The 17,418-nt window shown below is 50.5% G+C and overlaps 1 protein-coding gene across 1 annotated transcript; it reads left to right on the top strand.

Moving 5' to 3' along the window:
• Positions 1 to 987: 987 nt before the first annotated feature.
• asb2b (ankyrin repeat and SOCS box containing 2b) lies at positions 988 to 17,343 on the top strand (the record flags this gene model as incomplete). Its single annotated transcript, XM_079853575.1, has 8 exons — positions 988 to 1,192; positions 4,110 to 4,246; positions 4,537 to 4,692; positions 12,403 to 12,648; positions 13,415 to 13,586; positions 15,819 to 16,296; positions 16,734 to 16,887; positions 17,207 to 17,343. Exons 1-8 carry the CDS (start codon positions 1,080 to 1,082, stop codon positions 17,341 to 17,343), a joined length of 1,593 nt encoding a protein of 530 aa, XP_079709701.1. The 5' UTR covers positions 988 to 1,079.
• Positions 17,344 to 17,418: the final 75 nt, after the last annotated feature.

Below are 17,418 nucleotides of genomic sequence, written 5' to 3'. Positions count from 1 at the left end.
TCAAAAATAGTCTTTCTTTTTTTCAGGCGACCTGTAAGATTAGTGCTATTTATATTCTTAACAAAATATGTATATTTCTCAATAAAAAATAATCAAATAATAAATACGGCAAGTCCAAAAAGATAATGTTTTTGTTACATTTGGGGCCTTTAATATTCATCATACAGTGTGATGATGTGTGAACTGAGAGTGTGTGTGAGAAACTGGTCTGAGCTGTGTCGTTTTCAGTGTGTGCGCGAGTGAGTGTGTAGTGTGAATGTGATCAGTGACAGTGATGATAAATGTCTCGTGTGTGTGTGTGTGTGTGTGTGTGTGTGTGTGGAAGTGAAGCTGAACTGAGGATCGTGTGTGTGTGTGTGTGTGTGTGTGTGTGTGTGTGTGTGTGGAAGTGAAGCTGAACTGAGGATTGTGTGTGTGTGTGTGTGTGTGTGTGTGTGTGTGTGGAAGTGAAGCTGAACTGAGGATCGTGTCCATAAAAGGCATCAGAGCAGATCTGAACATCACACATGATAAGGAGTCACACATGTGAACACACTGCATGATTTTAAACACACAGTCCATCGTTTCTTTACCATTTCCTCACTAACACATTTGCATATAAGCAGAAAACCGGTTTGCCTAAACATGTAACAAACAAAAAGGCTGACATGTGCAGTAACACTACTCGTCATCATCTGACACGCGTGACGAGACATCACACACACACTGGAATGATGACAGATCCAGAATCTGAACTGGAAGATCAGTTCTTATGTAGTATTTTCTTCTCTTCCTCTTTCTCTTTCTCTTTCCGAGGAATCTAAACAAAAGATGATCTGAACATGAATAAACACGTTTTCCTCGTTTCTCAGTAACCCACTGTAAGCGCTGCTATTATCTCATTATCTGAGCTGGTGGAGTGGACAGACAAATAAGGTAAACTCCAGTCCTCACGTGTCAAGACGAACTAAAATTAACCCAGTGAACGAACAGCTGAGCGCTGAACACACACACACACACACACACACACACACACACACTCACACGCGCGCGCGCGCCTTTGTCTGTCCACGCGCGCTGTGTGACAATAACACGACACGATGACACGATTCACTTATGCCGAATATATCTCCTTATTTCGAACAAATGACACAAAACGAAATTCATCGCCGCAGAAAACCTCATCATCTGAGAGAGACATCGAGCCGACAGAGTGAGTCCTTCAGTGTGTGTGTGTGTGTGTGTGTGTGTTACTGTGGCAGTTTATTCATCAACAGAACAAGCTCAAATAATGGTTCAGTTTATACAGTTTATCAGAATATGACAGGTGGTGTGTGACAGGTTAGTTCCTGCATGACCTTCAGCTGTCACTTTAAATCGGGTGTTTTGTGACAGCTCAAAGCTCTCCGTGTTCTGTGTTGATCTTCTGGAGACGGGGCTAGTTGTCACACTGTTTCTCAGTATGTGTTGAGTTTTAAATGTCTCTTTAGACACATTCGCATCGAGACCGCTATAGCGAGTGATCTGAGCATGGGGTAAGCTGTGACACCTGCTATTCAAATCCATATTACGGGTTTTATGGCCACATGTGAACAGTTAAACCACTAGGAAATACAAATGAAACATGCTAAGAGAAAAGATGCCTTAATTGTCTTAATCGATGTCTGTGTGTGTTTATTTTATTTCGTAGATATTACAAAAATAGGATTACACTGTAAATCTAGCCTGGAGGACAGAACTCAATAAAATATTTCAGTTTAAGAGATTTCTAAAAAAGCACTGCTGGAGAAAACAAGCATTTATGAGACTGAGCCCCTGTGGCCAATACCCCCAGCTCTGAGCCCCTGTGACGACTAGCCCCGTCTGTGAGCCCCTGTGACAACTAGCCCCAGCTCTGAGCCCCTGTGACGACTAGCCCCGTCTGTGAGCCCCTGTGACGACTAGCCCCGTCTGTGAGCCCCTGTGACGACTAGCCCCGGCCTCTGAGCCCCTGTGACGACTAGCCCCGTCTGTGAGCCCCTGTGACGACTAGCCCCGTCTGTGAGCCCCTGTGACGACTAGCCCCGGCCTCTGAGCCCCTGTGACGACTAGCCCCGTCTGTGAGCCCCTGTGACGACTAGCCCCGTCTCTGAGCCCCTGTGACGACTAGCCCCGTCTGTGAGCCCCTGTGACGACTAGCCCCGTCTCTGAGCCCCTGTGACGACTAGCCCCGTCTGTGAGCCCCTGTGACGACTAGCCCCGTCTGTGAGCCCCTGTGACGACTAGCCCCGTCTGTGAGCCCCTGTGACGACTAGCCCCGTCTGTGAGCCCCTGTGACGACTAGCCCCGTCTCTGAGCCCCTGTGACGACTAGCCCCGTCTGTGAGCCCCTGTGATGACTAGCCCCGTCTCTGAGCCCCTGTGACGACTAGCCCCGTCTGTGAGCCCCTGTGACGACTAGCCCCGGTCAGTGAGCCCCTGTGACGACTAGCCCCGTCTCTGAGCCCCTGTGACGACTAGCCCCGTCTGTGAGCCCCTGTGACGACTAGCCCCGTCTCTGAGCCCCTGTGACGACTAGCCCCGTCTCTGAGCCCCTGTGACGACTAGCCCCGTCTGTGAGCCCCTGTGACGACTAGCCCCGTCTCTGAGCCCCTGTGACGACTAGCCCCGTCTGTGAGCCCCTGTGACGACTAGCCCCGTCTGTGAGCCCCTGTGACGACTAGCCCCGTCTGTGAACCCCTGTGACGACTAGCCCCGTCTCTGAGCCCCTGTGACGGCTAGCCCCATCTGTGAGCCCCTGTGACGACTAGCCCCGTCTCTGAGCCCCTGTGACGGCTAGCCCCGTCTCTGAGCCCCTGTGACGACTAGCCCCGTCTCTGAGCCCCTGTGACGACTAGCCCCGGCTCTCAGAGCCCCTGTGACGACTAGCCCCGTCTGTGAGCCCCTGTGACGACTAGCCTGTCTCTGAGCCTCTGTGACGACTAGCCCCGTCTCTGAGCCCCTGTGACGACTAGCCCCGTCTGTGAGCCCCTGTGACGACTAGCCCCGTCTCTCAGAGCCCCTGTGACGACTAGCCCCGTCTGTGAGCCCCTGTGACGACTAGCCTGTCTCTGAGCCCCTGTGACGACTAGCCCCGTCTGTGAGCCCCTGTGACGACTAGCCCCGTCTCTGAGCCCCTGTGACGACTAGCCCCGTCTGTGAGCCCCTGTGACGACTAGCCCCGTCTGTGAGCCCCTGTGACGACTAGCCCCGTCTGTGACCCCCTGTGACGACTAGCCCCGTCTCTCAGAGCCCCTGTGACGACTAGCCCTGTCTCTGAGCCCCTGTGACGACTAGCCCCGTCTGTGAGCCCCTGTGACGACTAGCCCCAGCTCTGAGCCCCTGTGACGAATAGCCCTGTCTGTGAGCCCCTGTGACGACTAGCCCCGTCTCTGAGCCCCTGTGACGACTAGCCCCGTCTGTGAGCCCCTGTGACGACTAGCCCCGTCTGTGAGCCCCTGTGACGACTAGCCCCGTCTGTGACCCCCTGTGACGACTAGCCCCGTCTCTCAGAGCCCCTGTGACGACTAGCCCTGTCTCTGAGCCCCTGTGACGACTAGCCCCGTCTGTGAGCCCCTGTGACGACTAGCCCCAGCTCTGAGCCCCTGTGACGAATAGCCCTGTCTGTGAGCCCCTGTGACGACTAGCCCCGTCTGTGAGCCCCTGTGATGACTAGCCCCGGCTCTGAGCCCCTGTGACGACTAGCCCCGTCTGTGAGCCCCTGTGACGACTAGCCCCGTCTCTGAGCCCCTGTGACGACTAGCCCCGGCTCTGAGCCCCTGTGACGACTAGCCCCGTCTGTGAGCCCCTGTGACGAATAGCCCCGTCTGTGAGTCCCTGTGACGACTAGCCCCGTCTCTGAGCCCCTGTGACGACTAGCCCCGTCTGTGAGCCCCTGTGACGACTAGCCCCGTCTCTGAGCCCCTGTGACGACTAGCCCCGTCTGTGAGCCCCTGTGACGACTAGCCCCGTCTGTGAGCCCCTGTGACGACTAGCCCCGTCTGTGAGCCCCTGTGACGACTAGCCCCGTCTGTGAGCCCCTGTGACGACTAGCCCCGTCTGTGAGCCCCTGTGACGACTAGCCCCGGTCAGTGATGATCTGTTCTCTCTCAGGCTGATCTGTGCGGTGAGGAGAGGAGATGTGCAGCAAGTGAGGGCACTAGCATCGGTGTGTGACGCTGACGACTGGACGGCACTGCATGAAGCCGCTCACTGCGGGCAGACACTCTGTGTTCAAGCGCTGCTGAAAGGTAAATCACTGTCTCACACACACACGAGTTCTAAATAACTCACTGTCTCACACACACACGAGTTCTAAATCACTGTCTCACACACACTTGAGTTCTAAATCACTGTCTCACACACACTTGAAGTGCCACAGGCTGTTTCTCTCTAACCTTTCTGAGGAATTTCCAGAAAGCAAACCCATGCACTTGTTGAACAGGTTGAGCCGCTCTAGTGTTGTGTTTTACTGTGCTAGTCATTGGTCATCTACAGCAGACCTGATGCGTGTGCTGATTAATGATGTGTGTGTGTGCAGCTCGAGGCGTGTGTGTGGACAAGCGCACGCTTCAGGAACAGACGGCTCTGATGATCGCGGTTCACGGACGACACCTGGACTGTGTGAGGATTCTTCTGGAAGCAGGAGCCGACCCTGATATCAGCAACAAGAACAAAGAGACGCCGCTTTATAAAGGTGCGTTCATTTGGATCATTCGGGTCAGTCAGGTCATACAGGTTGTTCAGGGGTCATTCAGCTCATACAGGTCTTTCGGGTCATTCAGGTTATTCGCTTCATTCAGGTCATTTTATCAGTATGTCTGCGTTCCTGTGGGATTCATTTCCCACAGGAAATCGCTTCCTTTCCTCTCTCCTCATGTGCAGCATGCGAGCAGGAGTGTGTTGCTATGGAGTAAACGTGTGTGTGTGTGTGTTTCTCCTCATGTGCAGCGTGTGAGCAGGAGTGTGTCGGTATGGAGTAAACGTGTGTGTATGTTTCTCATGTGCATCGTGTGAGCAGGAGTGTGTTGGTATGGAGTAAACGTGTGTGTGTGTGTTTCTCATGTGCAGCGTGTGAGCAGGAGTGTGTAGGTATGGAGTAAACGTGTGTGTGTGTTTCTCCTCATGTGCAGCGTGCGAGCAGGAGTGTGTCGGTATGGAGTAAACGTGTGTGTATGTTTCTCATGTGCAGCGTGTGAGCAGGAGTGTGTTGGTATGGAGTAAACGTGTGTGTGTGTGTTTCTCATGTGCAGCGTGCGAGCAGGAGTGTGTCGGTATGGAGTAAACGTGTGTGTGTGTTTCTCCTCATGTGCAGCGTGCGAGCTGGAGTGTGTCAGTATGGAGTAAACGTGTGTGTGTGTTTCTCCTCATGTGCAGCGTGCGAGCTGGAGTGTGTCGGTATGGAGTAAACATGTGTGTGTGTTTCTCCTCATGTGCAGCGTGCGAGCAGGAGTGTGTAGGTATGGAGTAAACGTGTGTGTGTGTTTCTCCTCATGTGCAGCGTGCGAGCAGGAGTGTGTCGGTATGGAGTAAACGTGTGTGTATGTTTCTCATGTGCAGCGTGTGAGCAGGAGTGTGTTGGTATGGAGTAAACGTGTGTGTGTGTGTTTCTCATGTGCAGCGTGCGAGCAGGAGTGTGTCGGTATGGAGTAAACGTGTGTGTGTGTTTCTCCTCATGTGCAGCGTGCGAGCAGGAGTGTGTCGGTATGGAGTAAACGTGTGTGTGTGTTTCTCCTCATGTGCAGCGTGCGAGCTGGAGTGTGTCGGTATGGAGTAAACATGTGTGTGTGTTTCTCCTCATGTGCAGCGTGTGAGCAGGAGTGTGTCGGTATGGAGTAAACGTGTGTGTATGTTTCTCATGTGCATCGTGTGAGCAGGAGTGTGTTGGTATGGAGTAAACGTGTGTGTGTGTGTTTCTCATGTGCAGCGTGTGAGCAGGAGTGTGTAGGTATGGAGTAAACGTGTGTGTGTGTTTCTCCTCATGTGCAGCGTGCGAGCAGGAGTGTGTCGGTATGGAGTAAACGTGTGTGTATGTTTCTCATGTGCAGCGTGTGAGCAGGAGTGTGTTGGTATGGAGTAAACGTGTGTGTGTGTGTTTCTCATGTGCAGCGTGCGAGCAGGAGTGTGTCGGTATGGAGTAAACGTGTGTGTGTGTTTCTCCTCATGTGCAGCGTGCGAGCTGGAGTGTGTCAGTATGGAGTAAACGTGTGTGTGTGTTTCTCCTCATGTGCAGCGTGCGAGCTGGAGTGTGTCGGTATGGAGCAAACATGTGTGTGTGTTTCTCCTCTTGTGCAGCGTGTGAGCAGGAGTGTGTTGGTATGGAGTAAACGTGTGTGTGTGTGTTTCTCATGTGCAGCGTGCGAGCAGGAGTGTGTCGGTATGGAGTAAACGTGTGTGTGTGTTTCTCCTCATGTGCAGCGTGCGAGCAGGAGTGTGTCGGTATGGAGTAAACGTGTGTGTGTGTTTCTCCTCATGTGCAGCGTGCGAGCTGGAGTGTGTCGGTATGGAGTAAACATGTGTGTGTGTTTCTCCTCATGTGCAGCGTGCGAGCAGGAGTGTGTCGGTATGGAGTAAACGCGTGTGTGTGTTTCTCCTCATGTGCAGCGTGCGAGCAGGAGTGTGTCGGTATGGAGTAAACGTGTGTGTGTGTTTCTCCTCATGTGCAGCGTGCGAGCAGGAGTGTGTCGGTATGGAGTAAACGTGTGTGTGTGTTTCTCCTCATGTGCAGCGTGCGAGCAGGAGTGTGTCGGTATGGAGTAAACGTGTGTGTGTTTCTCATGTGCAGCGTGCGAGCAGGAGTGTGTCGGTATGGAGTAAACGTGTGTGTGTGTTTCTCCTCATGTGCAGCGTGCGAGCAGGAGTGTGTCGGTATGGAGTAAACGTGTGTGTGTGTTTCTCCTCATGTGCAGCGTGCGAGCAGGAGTGTGTCGGTATGGAGTAAACGTGTGTGTGTGTTTCTCCTCATGTGCAGCGTGCGAGCAGGAGTGTGTGGGTATGGAGTAAACGTGTGTGTGTGTGTTTCTCATGTGCAGCGTGCGAGCAGGAGTGTGTCGGTATGGAGTAAACGTGTGTGTGTGTTTCTCATGTGCAGCGTGCGAGCAGGAGTGTGTCGGTATGGAGTAAACGTGTGTGTGTGTTTCTCATGTGCAGCGTGCGAGCAGGAGTGTGTCGGTATGGAGTAAACGTGTGTGTGTGTTTCTCCTCATGTGCAGCGTGCGAGCTGGAGTGTGTCGGTATGGAGCAAACATGTGTGTGTGTTTCTCCTCTTGTGCAGCGTGTGAGCAGGAGTGTGTTGGTATGGAGTAAACGTGTGTGTGTGTGTTTCTCATGTGCAGCGTGCGAGCAGGAGTGTGTCGGTATGGAGTAAACGTGTGTGTGTGTTTCTCCTCATGTGCAGCGTGCGAGCTGGAGTGTGTCGGTATGGAGTAAACGTGTGTGTGTGTTTCTCCTCATGTGCAGCGTGCGAGCAGGAGTGTGTCGGTATGGAGTAAACATGTGTGTGTGTTTCTCCTCATGTGCAGCGTGCGAGCAGGAGTGTGTCGGTATGGAGTAAACGTGTGTGTGTGTTTCTCCTCATGTGCAGCGTGTGAGCAGGAGTGTGTTGGTATGGAGTAAACGTGTGTGTGTGTGTTTCTCATGTGCAGCGTGCGAGCAGGAGTGTGTCGGTATGGAGTAAACGTGTGTGTGTGTTTCTCCTCATGTGCAGCGTGCGAGCTGGAGTGTGTCGGTATGGAGTAAACGTGTGTGTGTGTTTCTCCTCTTGTGCAGCGTGTGAGCAGGAGTGTGTTGGTATGGAGTAAACGTGTGTGTGTGTGTTTCTCATGTGCAGCGTGCGAGCAGGAGTGTGTCGGTATGGAGTAAACGTGTGTGTGTGTTTCTCCTCATGTGCAGCGTGCGAGCTGGAGTGTGTCGGTATGGAGTAAACGTGTGTGTGTGTTTCTCCTCATGTGCAGCGTGCGAGCAGGAGTGTGTCGGTATGGAGTAAACATGTGTGTGTGTTTCTCCTCATGTGCAGCGTGTGAGCAGGAGTGTGTCGGTATGGAGTAAACGTGTGTGTGTGTTTCTCATGTGCAGCGTGCGAGCAGGAGTGTGTCGGTATGGAGTAAACGTGTGTGTGTGTTTCTCCTCATGTGCAGCGTGCGAGCAGGAGTGTGTCGGTATGGAGTAAACGTGTGTGTGTGTTTCTCCTCATGTGCAGCGTGCGAGCTGGAGTGTGTCGGTATGGAGTAAATATGTGTGTGTGTTTCTCCTCATGTGCAGCGTGCGAGCAGGAGTGTGTCGGTATGGAGTAAACGCGTGTGTGTGTTTCTCCTCATGTGCAGCGTGCGAGCAGGAGTGTGTCGGTATGGAGTAAACGTGTGTGTGTGTTTCTCCTCATGTGCAGCGTGCGAGCTGGAGTGTGTCGGTATGGAGTAAACGTGTGTGTGTGTTTCTCCTCATGTGCAGCGTGCGAGCAGGAGTGTGTCGGTATGGAGTAAACGTGTGTGTGTGTTTCTCCTCATGTGCAGCGTGCGAGCAGGAGTGTGTCGGTATGGAGTAAACGTGTGTGTGTGTTTCTCCTCATGTGCAGCGTGCGAGCAGGAGTGTGTGGGTATGGAGTAAACGTGTGTGTGTGTGTTTCTCATGTGCAGCGTGCGAGCAGGAGTGTGTCGGTATGGAGTAAACGTGTGTGTGTGTTTCTCATGTGCAGCGTGCGAGCAGGAGTGTGTCGGTATGGAGTAAACGTGTGTGTGTGTTTCTCATGTGCAGCGTGCGAGCAGGAGTGTGTCGGTATGGAGTAAACGTGTGTGTGTGTTTCTCCTCATGTGCAGCGTGCGAGCAGGAGTGTGTCGGTATGGAGTAAACGTGTGTGTGTGTGTTTCTCATGTGCAGCGTGCGAGCTGGAGTGTGTCAGTATGGAGTAAACGTGTGTGTGTGTTTCTCATGTGCAGCGTGCGAGCTGGAGTGTGTCAGTATGGAGTAAACGTGTGTGTGTGTTTCTCCTCATGTGCAGCGTGCGAGCAGGAGTGTGTCGGTATGGAGTAAACGTGTGTGTGTGTTTCTCCTCATGTGCAGCGTGCGAGCAGGAGTGTGTCGGTATGGAGTAAACGTGTGTGTGTGTGTTTCTCATGTGCAGCGTGCGAGCTGGAGTGTGTCAGTATGGAGTAAACGTGTGTGTGTGTTTCTCCTCATGTGCAGCGTGCGAGCTGGAGTGTGTCGGTATGGAGTAAATGTGTGTGTGTTTCTCATGTGCAGCGTGCGAGCTGGAGTGTGTCGGTATGGAGTAAACGTGTGTGTGTGTTTCTCCTCATGTGCAGCGTGTGAGCAGGAGTGTGTCGGTATGGAGTAAACGTGTGTGTATGTTTCTCATGTGCAGCGTGCGAGCAGGAGTGTGTCGGTATGGAGTAAACGTGTGTGTGTGTGTTTCTCCTCATGTGCAGCGTGTGAGCAGGAGTGTGTCGGTATGGAGTAAACATGTGTGTGTGTTTCTCCTCATGTGCAGCGTGCGAGCAGGAGTGTGTCGGTATGGAGTAAACATGTGTGTGTGTTTCTCCTCATGTGCAGCGTGCGAGCTGGAGTGTGTCGGTATGGAGTAAACGTGTGTGTGTGTTTCTCCTCATGTGCAGCGTGCGAGCTGGAGTGTGTCGGTATGGAGTAAACATGTGTGTGTGTTTCTCCTCATGTGCAGCGTGCGAGCTGGAGTGTGTCGGTATGGAGTAAACGTGTGTGTGTGTGTTTCTCATGTGCAGCGTGCGAGCTGGAGTGTGTCAGTATGGAGTAAACGTGTGTGTGTGTTTCTCATGTGCAGCGTGCGAGCTGGAGTGTGTCAGTATGGAGTAAACGTGTGTGTGTGTTTCTCCTCATGTGCAGCGTGCGAGCAGGAGTGTGTCGGTATGGAGTAAACGTGTGTGTGTGTGTTTCTCATGTGCAGCGTGCGAGCAGGAGTGTGTCGGTATGGAGTAAATGTGTGTGTGTGTTTCTCCTCTTGTGCAGCGTGTGAGCAGGAGTGTGTCGGTATGGAGTAAACGTGTGTGTGTGTGTTTCTCATGTGCAGCGTGCGAGCTGGAGTGTGTCAGTATGGAGTAAACGTGTGTGTGTGTTTCTCATGTGCAGCGTGCGAGCTGGAGTGTGTCGGTATGGAGTAAACGTGTGTGTGTGTTTCTCATGTGCAGCGTGCGAGCTGGAGTGTGTCGGTATGGAGTAAACGTGTGTGTGTGTTTCTCCTCATGTGCAGCGTGCGAGCTGGAGTGTGTCGGTATGGAGTAAACGTGTGTGTGTGTGTTTCTCATGTGCAGCGTGTGAGCAGGAGTGTGTCGGTATGGAGTAAACGTGTGTGTGTGTTTCTCCTCATGTGCAGCGTGCGAGCTGGAGTGTGTCAGTATGGAGTAAACGTGTGTGTGTGTTTCTCCTCATGTGCAGCGTGCGAGCTGGAGTGTGTCGGTATGGAGTAAACGTGTGTGTGTGTGTTTCTCATGTGCAGCGTGTGAGCAGGAGTGTGTCGGTATGGAGTAAACGTGTGTGTGTGTTTCTCATGTGCAGCGTGTGAGCAGGAGTGTGTCGGTATGGAGTAAACGTGTGTGTGTGTTTCTCATGTGCAGCGTGCGAGCAGGAGTGTGTCAGTATGGAGTAAACGTGTGTGTGTGTTTCTCCTCATGTGCAGCGTGCGAGCTGGAGTGTGTCGGTATGGAGTAAACGTGTGTGTGTGTTTCTCCTCATGTGCAGCGTGCGAGCTGGAGTGTGTCGGTATGGAGTAAACGTGTGTGTATGTTTCTCATGTGCAGCGTGCGAGCAGGAGTGTGTCGGTATGGAGTAAACGTGTGTGTGTGTTTCTCCTCATGTGCAGCGTGCGAGCAGGAGTGTGTCGGTATGGAGTAAACGTGTGTGTGTGTGTTTCTCCTCATGTGCAGCGTGCGAGCAGGAGTGTGTCGGTATGGAGTAAACGTGTGTGTGTGTGTGTTTCTCCTCATGTGCAGCGTGCGAGCAGGAGTGTGTCGGTATGGAGTAAATGTGTGTGTGTGTTTCTCATGTGCAGCGTGCGAGCTGGAGTGTGTCGGTATGGAGTAAACGTGTGTGTATGTTTCTCATGTGCAGCGTGCGAGCAGGAGTGTGTCGGTATGGAGTAAACGTGTGTGTGTGTGTTTCTCATGTGCAGCGTGCGAGCTGGAGTGTGTCAGTATGGAGTAAACGTGTGTGTGTGTTTCTCCTCTTGTGCAGCGTGTGAGCAGGAGTGTGTCAGTATGGAGTAAACGTGTGTGTATGTTTCTCATGTGCAGCGTGCGAGCAGGAGTGTGTCAGTATGGAGTAAACGTGTGTGTGTGTTTCTCCTCTTGTGCAGCGTGTGAGCAGGAGTGTGTCAGTATGGAGTAAACGTGTGTGTATGTTTCTCATGTGCAGCGTGCGAGCAGGAGTGTGTCAGTATGGAGTAAACTTGTGTGTATGTTTCTCATGTGCAGCGTGCGAGCAGGAGTGTGTCGGTATGGAGTAAACGTGTGTGTGTGTGTTTCTCATGTGCAGCGTGCGAGCAGGAGTGTGTCAGTATGGAGTAAACTTGTGTGTATGTTTCTCATGTGCAGCGTGCGAGCAGGAGTGTGTCGGTATGGAGTAAACGTGTGTGTGTGTGTTTCTCATGTGCAGCGTGTGAGCAGGAGTGTGTCAGTATGGAGTAAACGTGTGTGTGTGTTTCTCCTCATGTGCAGCGTGCGAGCAGGAGTGTGTCGGTATGGAGTAAACGTGTGTGTGTGTGTTTCTCCTCATGTGCAGCGTGCGAGCAGGAGTGTGTCGGTATGGAGTAAATGTGTGTGTGTGTTTCTCATGTGCAGCGTGCGAGCTGGAGTGTGTCGGTATGGAGTAAACGTGTGTGTATGTTTCTCATGTGCAGCGTGCGAGCAGGAGTGTGTCGGTATGGAGTAAACGTGTGTGTGTGTGTTTCTCATGTGCAGCGTGCGAGCTGGAGTGTGTCAGTATGGAGTAAACGTGTGTGTGTGTTTCTCCTCTTGTGCAGCGTGTGAGCAGGAGTGTGTCAGTATGGAGTAAACGTGTGTGTATGTTTCTCATGTGCAGCGTGCGAGCAGGAGTGTGTCAGTATGGAGTAAACGTGTGTGTGTGTGTGTGTTTCTCCTCATGTGCAGCGTGCGAGCTGGAGTGTGTCGGTATGGAGTAAACGTGTGTGTATGTTTCTCATGTGCAGCGTGCGAGCAGGAGTGTGTCAGTATGGAGTAAACTTGTGTGTATGTTTCTCATGTGCAGCGTGCGAGCAGGAGTGTGTCGGTATGGAGTAAACGTGTGTGTGTGTGTTTCTCATGTGCAGCGTGCGAGCAGGAGTGTGTCAGTATGGAGTAAACTTGTGTGTATGTTTCTCATGTGCAGCGTGCGAGCAGGAGTGTGTCGGTATGGAGTAAACGTGTGTGTGTGTGTTTCTCATGTGCAGCGTGCGAGCAGGAGTGTGTCGGTATGGTGGAGCTGCTGCTAGCGTGTGGAGCGTCAGTGAATCAGCGCTGTCGGCGAGGTTGGATGGCACTGCATGAAGCCGCGAGACGGAACAACATCGCACTCTGCCAGATGCTCCTGCAGGCCAGAGCCGCCGTAGACGCCCGTAACGCTGACGACGTCACACCCGCCATCGAAGCTGCACGACACGGACGGACAGAAGCGCTTGCGTACCTGATCCGGAACGGTACTGAACCTCATGCTTTTGGACTCTCTCAAAAAATCCAATGACTTTAAAATCATATGTTAATGAGAATAGTAGTTTAAGCAATAGGCTTGACTTTGGTGTCATGTGACTGTTCTTAAAAACTTTAGAAGCACAAATTCCATGTTTTCTGTAGCAAGACCTGTTCGAAATATTATAAACTTTTTTCTAACATAAAATTAACAAGTTTAAAACAAAGCTAGTTTTAAACCCTAAACAAACAAACCCTAAATCTATAAAATTGTGATTTCAGTCTGTCAGAGGTCTCGACCTTCCCACTGCATTTAACAATTAAAATCATACATCTTAATCTTGACAATTTACTGAAATGATTTTCATTGTGAAAAACACTAAAAACACAATATTTAGCTGTATATGTAGCTTGATTGCACTTGTCAATCCCCTTATTTTAAGACAAATAGAGAAATAAGACAAATCAAACTCGTATTTTTCTTTAATGTAAGGTAATTGTACATTTATCAATAACATAGATGTTTAAATGAACTAACCCTTACTTAATTACAGCTTAATATAGGCTAAATATTCACAATACTTGTTGGTGTATCCCAAAACTGACAAACCCAATAAAAATAAACAGCTCATATAATATTTAATTTGGCAAAGAAGTTTAAGACTATTTTTGAGTATTTTGTACACTCTTTATATAAACAGGACAGGGCATCGTTTGTGTTCATAGGACATTTATTTCCCGATGTTAAAGGATGGCTTGTGTGTTTTGTCCTGCCAGGTGCCGGTGTGAACCTCCAGACGTGTGATGGAAACACGGCTTTAACGGAAGCCTGCAGACACGGGCACGGGGAAACTGTCAAGCTTCTGCTCCAGCATCACGCCGACGCCAACAAACCCTGCAGTGCCGGCCTTCTGCCACTGCACATCGCCAGCCAGCACGGGCACGAGGAGTGAGTCTGATCACACACCACACCTGCTCCTGGAGATCTTGAGTCTGATCACACACCACACCTGCTCCTGGAGATCTGACACACACACACACACCTGATCTTCATCAGCTGCTCCAGGTGTGTGTGATCACGGCTGCAGAACTCTGCAGATCTCCGGGAACAGGCCTGGGATCAGCAGCTGCGTGTGACGCGTGACGGTGGCTCGACAGCTGACACAAACACCACATGCTCACTGTCACTCAGCTCTGCTTTCAAAACCCTTCACATCATTTGGTGTTTCCGGCTCAAAGATTGCTTATATATCTCTCGTTATGCTATATTATCATCATCAAATATTGGATTCAGTCGTTTGATCAGCTTGTTCTCGATTGACTCTGAGGCAATGCTTCGCGTGATGACGTCTTGAAGCACATGTGAAATCAGTCCAATGGTGCGGCAGAACGTTAGAGGCGGGTGACGTCACGAACCAGGACACTGGTTCATCACACGAAGTGTTCCCTCGGCGTCAATCGACGCAGCGACTCTTCCCTCGTCAGGGACCCGAGGTTTCAGTCGTAATCGAGGCGTTTTCTTTCAGCACAGGTTTTGTTTGTTGGAGCTGATTGATCATATGCCTCTCGGAGCCCCGCACATGACTTTCAGGAAAAGAATATTAGGCTATATCGTGCGCACGATTTATTTTAATTTTTTTTCTTGCATGTCATGTTCCGTAGATCTGAGCTCAAGATTATTCTCATAAAAAAACAGGTCCAACAAATCACAACCTGTGCTGGAACAGAAGGCAAGGCAAAGCACATTTCATACATTATGGCAATTCAAAGTGCTTTACACAGAAAGGAATTAAAATAATCACAAAATAAAAGCAAGGAAAATAAAAGCAGTTATAAAAGGAATTAAGAGTAAAAAGATGATACATAGATAAACTTCTCATCTGGCAAAACATCGGTGTATCATATTTCACAGCTCGCGGTTTCCTTAAAGTCAGACAGGAGCAGCTCTAGGAAAGGAATCGATCCAAACGCATCCTAAAGATTTATTCGGAGGCTCTAGGACTGACTCCAGTCCCGCAGAACAGATCCGGTCCCTGACCTCGAGTTTCACATCAGACTCACGACTCTGTCACAGACTCGGGTCATCAGCAGAGGTGGACAGTAACAAAGTACATTTACTTGAGTATTATTTTCTCTGGAAACTTTTTACTTTAACTTCACTACATTTGAAAGACAAATATCATACTTTTTACTCCACTACATTTGTGTCAAGGTCCTCGAGTAGAAAGTAGTAACGTTAGTCAGGGGTTGCATTTTGGTTAGAAATGAAAGTCGGGTTGACGTCAGCATCCGACGTTGGATTTTGGTTGGAACGTCTGTCCAACATTGGAGATTAACGTCAATCTGATGTTGGATTCTGACATCAACCTGATTTTCATTCTCAACGTTGGGTTTGATCTTCTAAATTCAAATCTTGTCATTGTTTTGGAGCACACTAGCTTATAGATAACAGTAAGGCTAACATATTCATACTAAAAGCCAAAAAAAACTTTAAATAGGGCACTCTTTGAGGGAACAGCCATTTGGGTGTCTGAAACCGGACGTTATTGAGTGCACTTATTCAATCCCACTACTGGAACTGTGTTCTAGAAATATATGTGATATTAGATATTATATATGAGGGTAGGTAGGCATAGATTCAGAGGCATAAGGTACTGTTAAGTATTACACACAACAATGCAACAATAATAAAACAATGCATTGACATTTATTTTTTACTTTTGATACTTAAGTACTTTTAAAAACAAGTACTTCTGTACTTTTACTTACGTAAAAATCGGTCTTTACAACTTTTACTTGTAACGGAGTAATATTTGACCATTAGTATCTGTACTTTCACTCAAGTAAGGAAGTTGTGTACTTTGTCCACCTCTGGTCATCAGCATGCTTTCATCTCTCAATTTCACAATTAACATTTCAGAGTAAGAAAACCAGTTGATCAAAAGATTGAATCTAATATGTGGCAATAACACACAGTTACACACAGTTTTTTGTAGGCTGGTCATTTTTGACTGCAAACACGAGTGTAACGAGGTGGAAAAAAATGATCAATTTGGGAAGTTGTGATCAAAATCTACAAGTTTTAGTTCAATTTGATAACATCAACTAGCATTTTCAATAGTGTCTTGACTGAAAGAATGATTGTTTGCTGTATTAAGTGCGTTCCTCCTGTTTCCCACAGGATAGTTTCCCTGTTGCTGCCGCTCAGCAGCCGTGTGCGGTTACGGGAGAGTGGCGTCTCTCCGCTCCATCTGTCCGCGGAGCACAACCAGCTGAACACCCTGCGCGTGCTGATCCGCTCGGGCTGTGACGTCAACATCCGGCGCTCCTCCGGCTGCGGCTCGGCTCTGCTCGGGGCCGTCTCCGCCGGGAACACGCAGGCGGCCGCGGAGCTGCTGAGGGCCGGAGCCGACCCTGACGCGGAGCCGGTGCTGCTGCTAGCGGCGGAGCGGGGCTGTGTGGAGAGCGTAGCGCTGCTGCTGGAGCACGGGGCCCGTGTGGAGGCCCTCCCCGCGCTGCTCACACACACACACACCCTCAGCGTCCTGCGCTGTCTGCTGGAGCACGGCTGCGACGCCCGGCCCTGCTTCACGCCACACACACACACACCCCCGCGGGAGGAGCCCGCCGGCCGGAGCCGCTCGGAGCCCGGGCTACAGGTGACGCCAGTGAACCGGGGGGATGAGGCTTTCACTGCAGGGATTCTCAGGCCTGCCATGATCAGGAATTTGGTGTTGAATATTAACTGTCATACAGATAATTGCGATTAACGATTCATTCTGAAGACAAAGAGCTGCACGGGGTGTAAAAATCTGTATCCCGATGTTCTTTGGATGTAGGGAAAACGTGCCTCATAAAAACATATCAAGCCCAGGCAATCGAGAGTCAAACCAAACATTATTCAGACACCAGATATCACTTTTATTATTTGTTTACTAGTGTGATCAGGACACTATAGTTGATTTCTGTGAGTGAGGAGAGCAGAATAAAGTAAACTGTGACATATTATACCCAGAAACTCTTCATACAGAGACTACCAGTAACATTTCTAAATGTTGTTTTTGTTGTTTAATAAATGTTGTGTGTTGTGTGGCAGTTCTGCTCCTGGATCTCGTCGCCCCGCTGGAGCCGGTCCGCCGCTGAGGTCCTGGATCTGCTGCTGGAGTGTGTGGGGAACGTTCAGCTGTGCTCCAGAACCACGGCTCTGCTCCGCGACGCTCCCGAGTGGCCCAGCATCCGCAACAGAACATGTGAGTCTTCACGATCTGCTTTAGGAGCCGTAACACATTTGCCAGTCAAATTAGATGAAGGACACACATGCTGCTTTACTCCTGTTTCCCCTGACACTATCAGCCCGATCGGGAGGAACCGTTCAACCACAGCGGCTTTATGATATAAGTTCTGTTTGTCTTTCATGCTCTCCTTTGTTTCGTACATAGAAGACAACTTCAGTTAGGAATTAGTATTTTCAGTTGTGTTTGTTGATTTTGAGACTTTCATACACACATTAACACTCAGGTCAGTTACGTGTGATGATGAGTGTGTGTGTGTGTGTGTGTGTGTTTGCAGCGTCTCCTCGGCCCCTGATGCACCTGTGCCGGCTGAGGGTCCGAGAGCAGCTGGGGACCCGGAGACTGAGGTCCATCGACTCGCTGCCGCTGCCGGGGCCCGTGCTGCGGTACCTGAGCTCCAGAACCGGCTCCTGAGATCCAGAACCGGCTCCAACACCTGAGCTCCAGAACCGGCTCCGGGCTTCAACACCTGAGATCCAGAACCGGCTC

The sequence above is a fragment of the Squalius cephalus genome, assembly GCF_949319135.1.
Source record: "Squalius cephalus genome assembly, chromosome: 20".
NCBI lineage: Eukaryota > Metazoa > Chordata > Actinopteri > Cypriniformes > Leuciscidae > Squalius > Squalius cephalus.
Note: the sequence above shows the minus strand (reverse complement) of the source record. Positions and strands in the feature narration are given on the sequence as shown.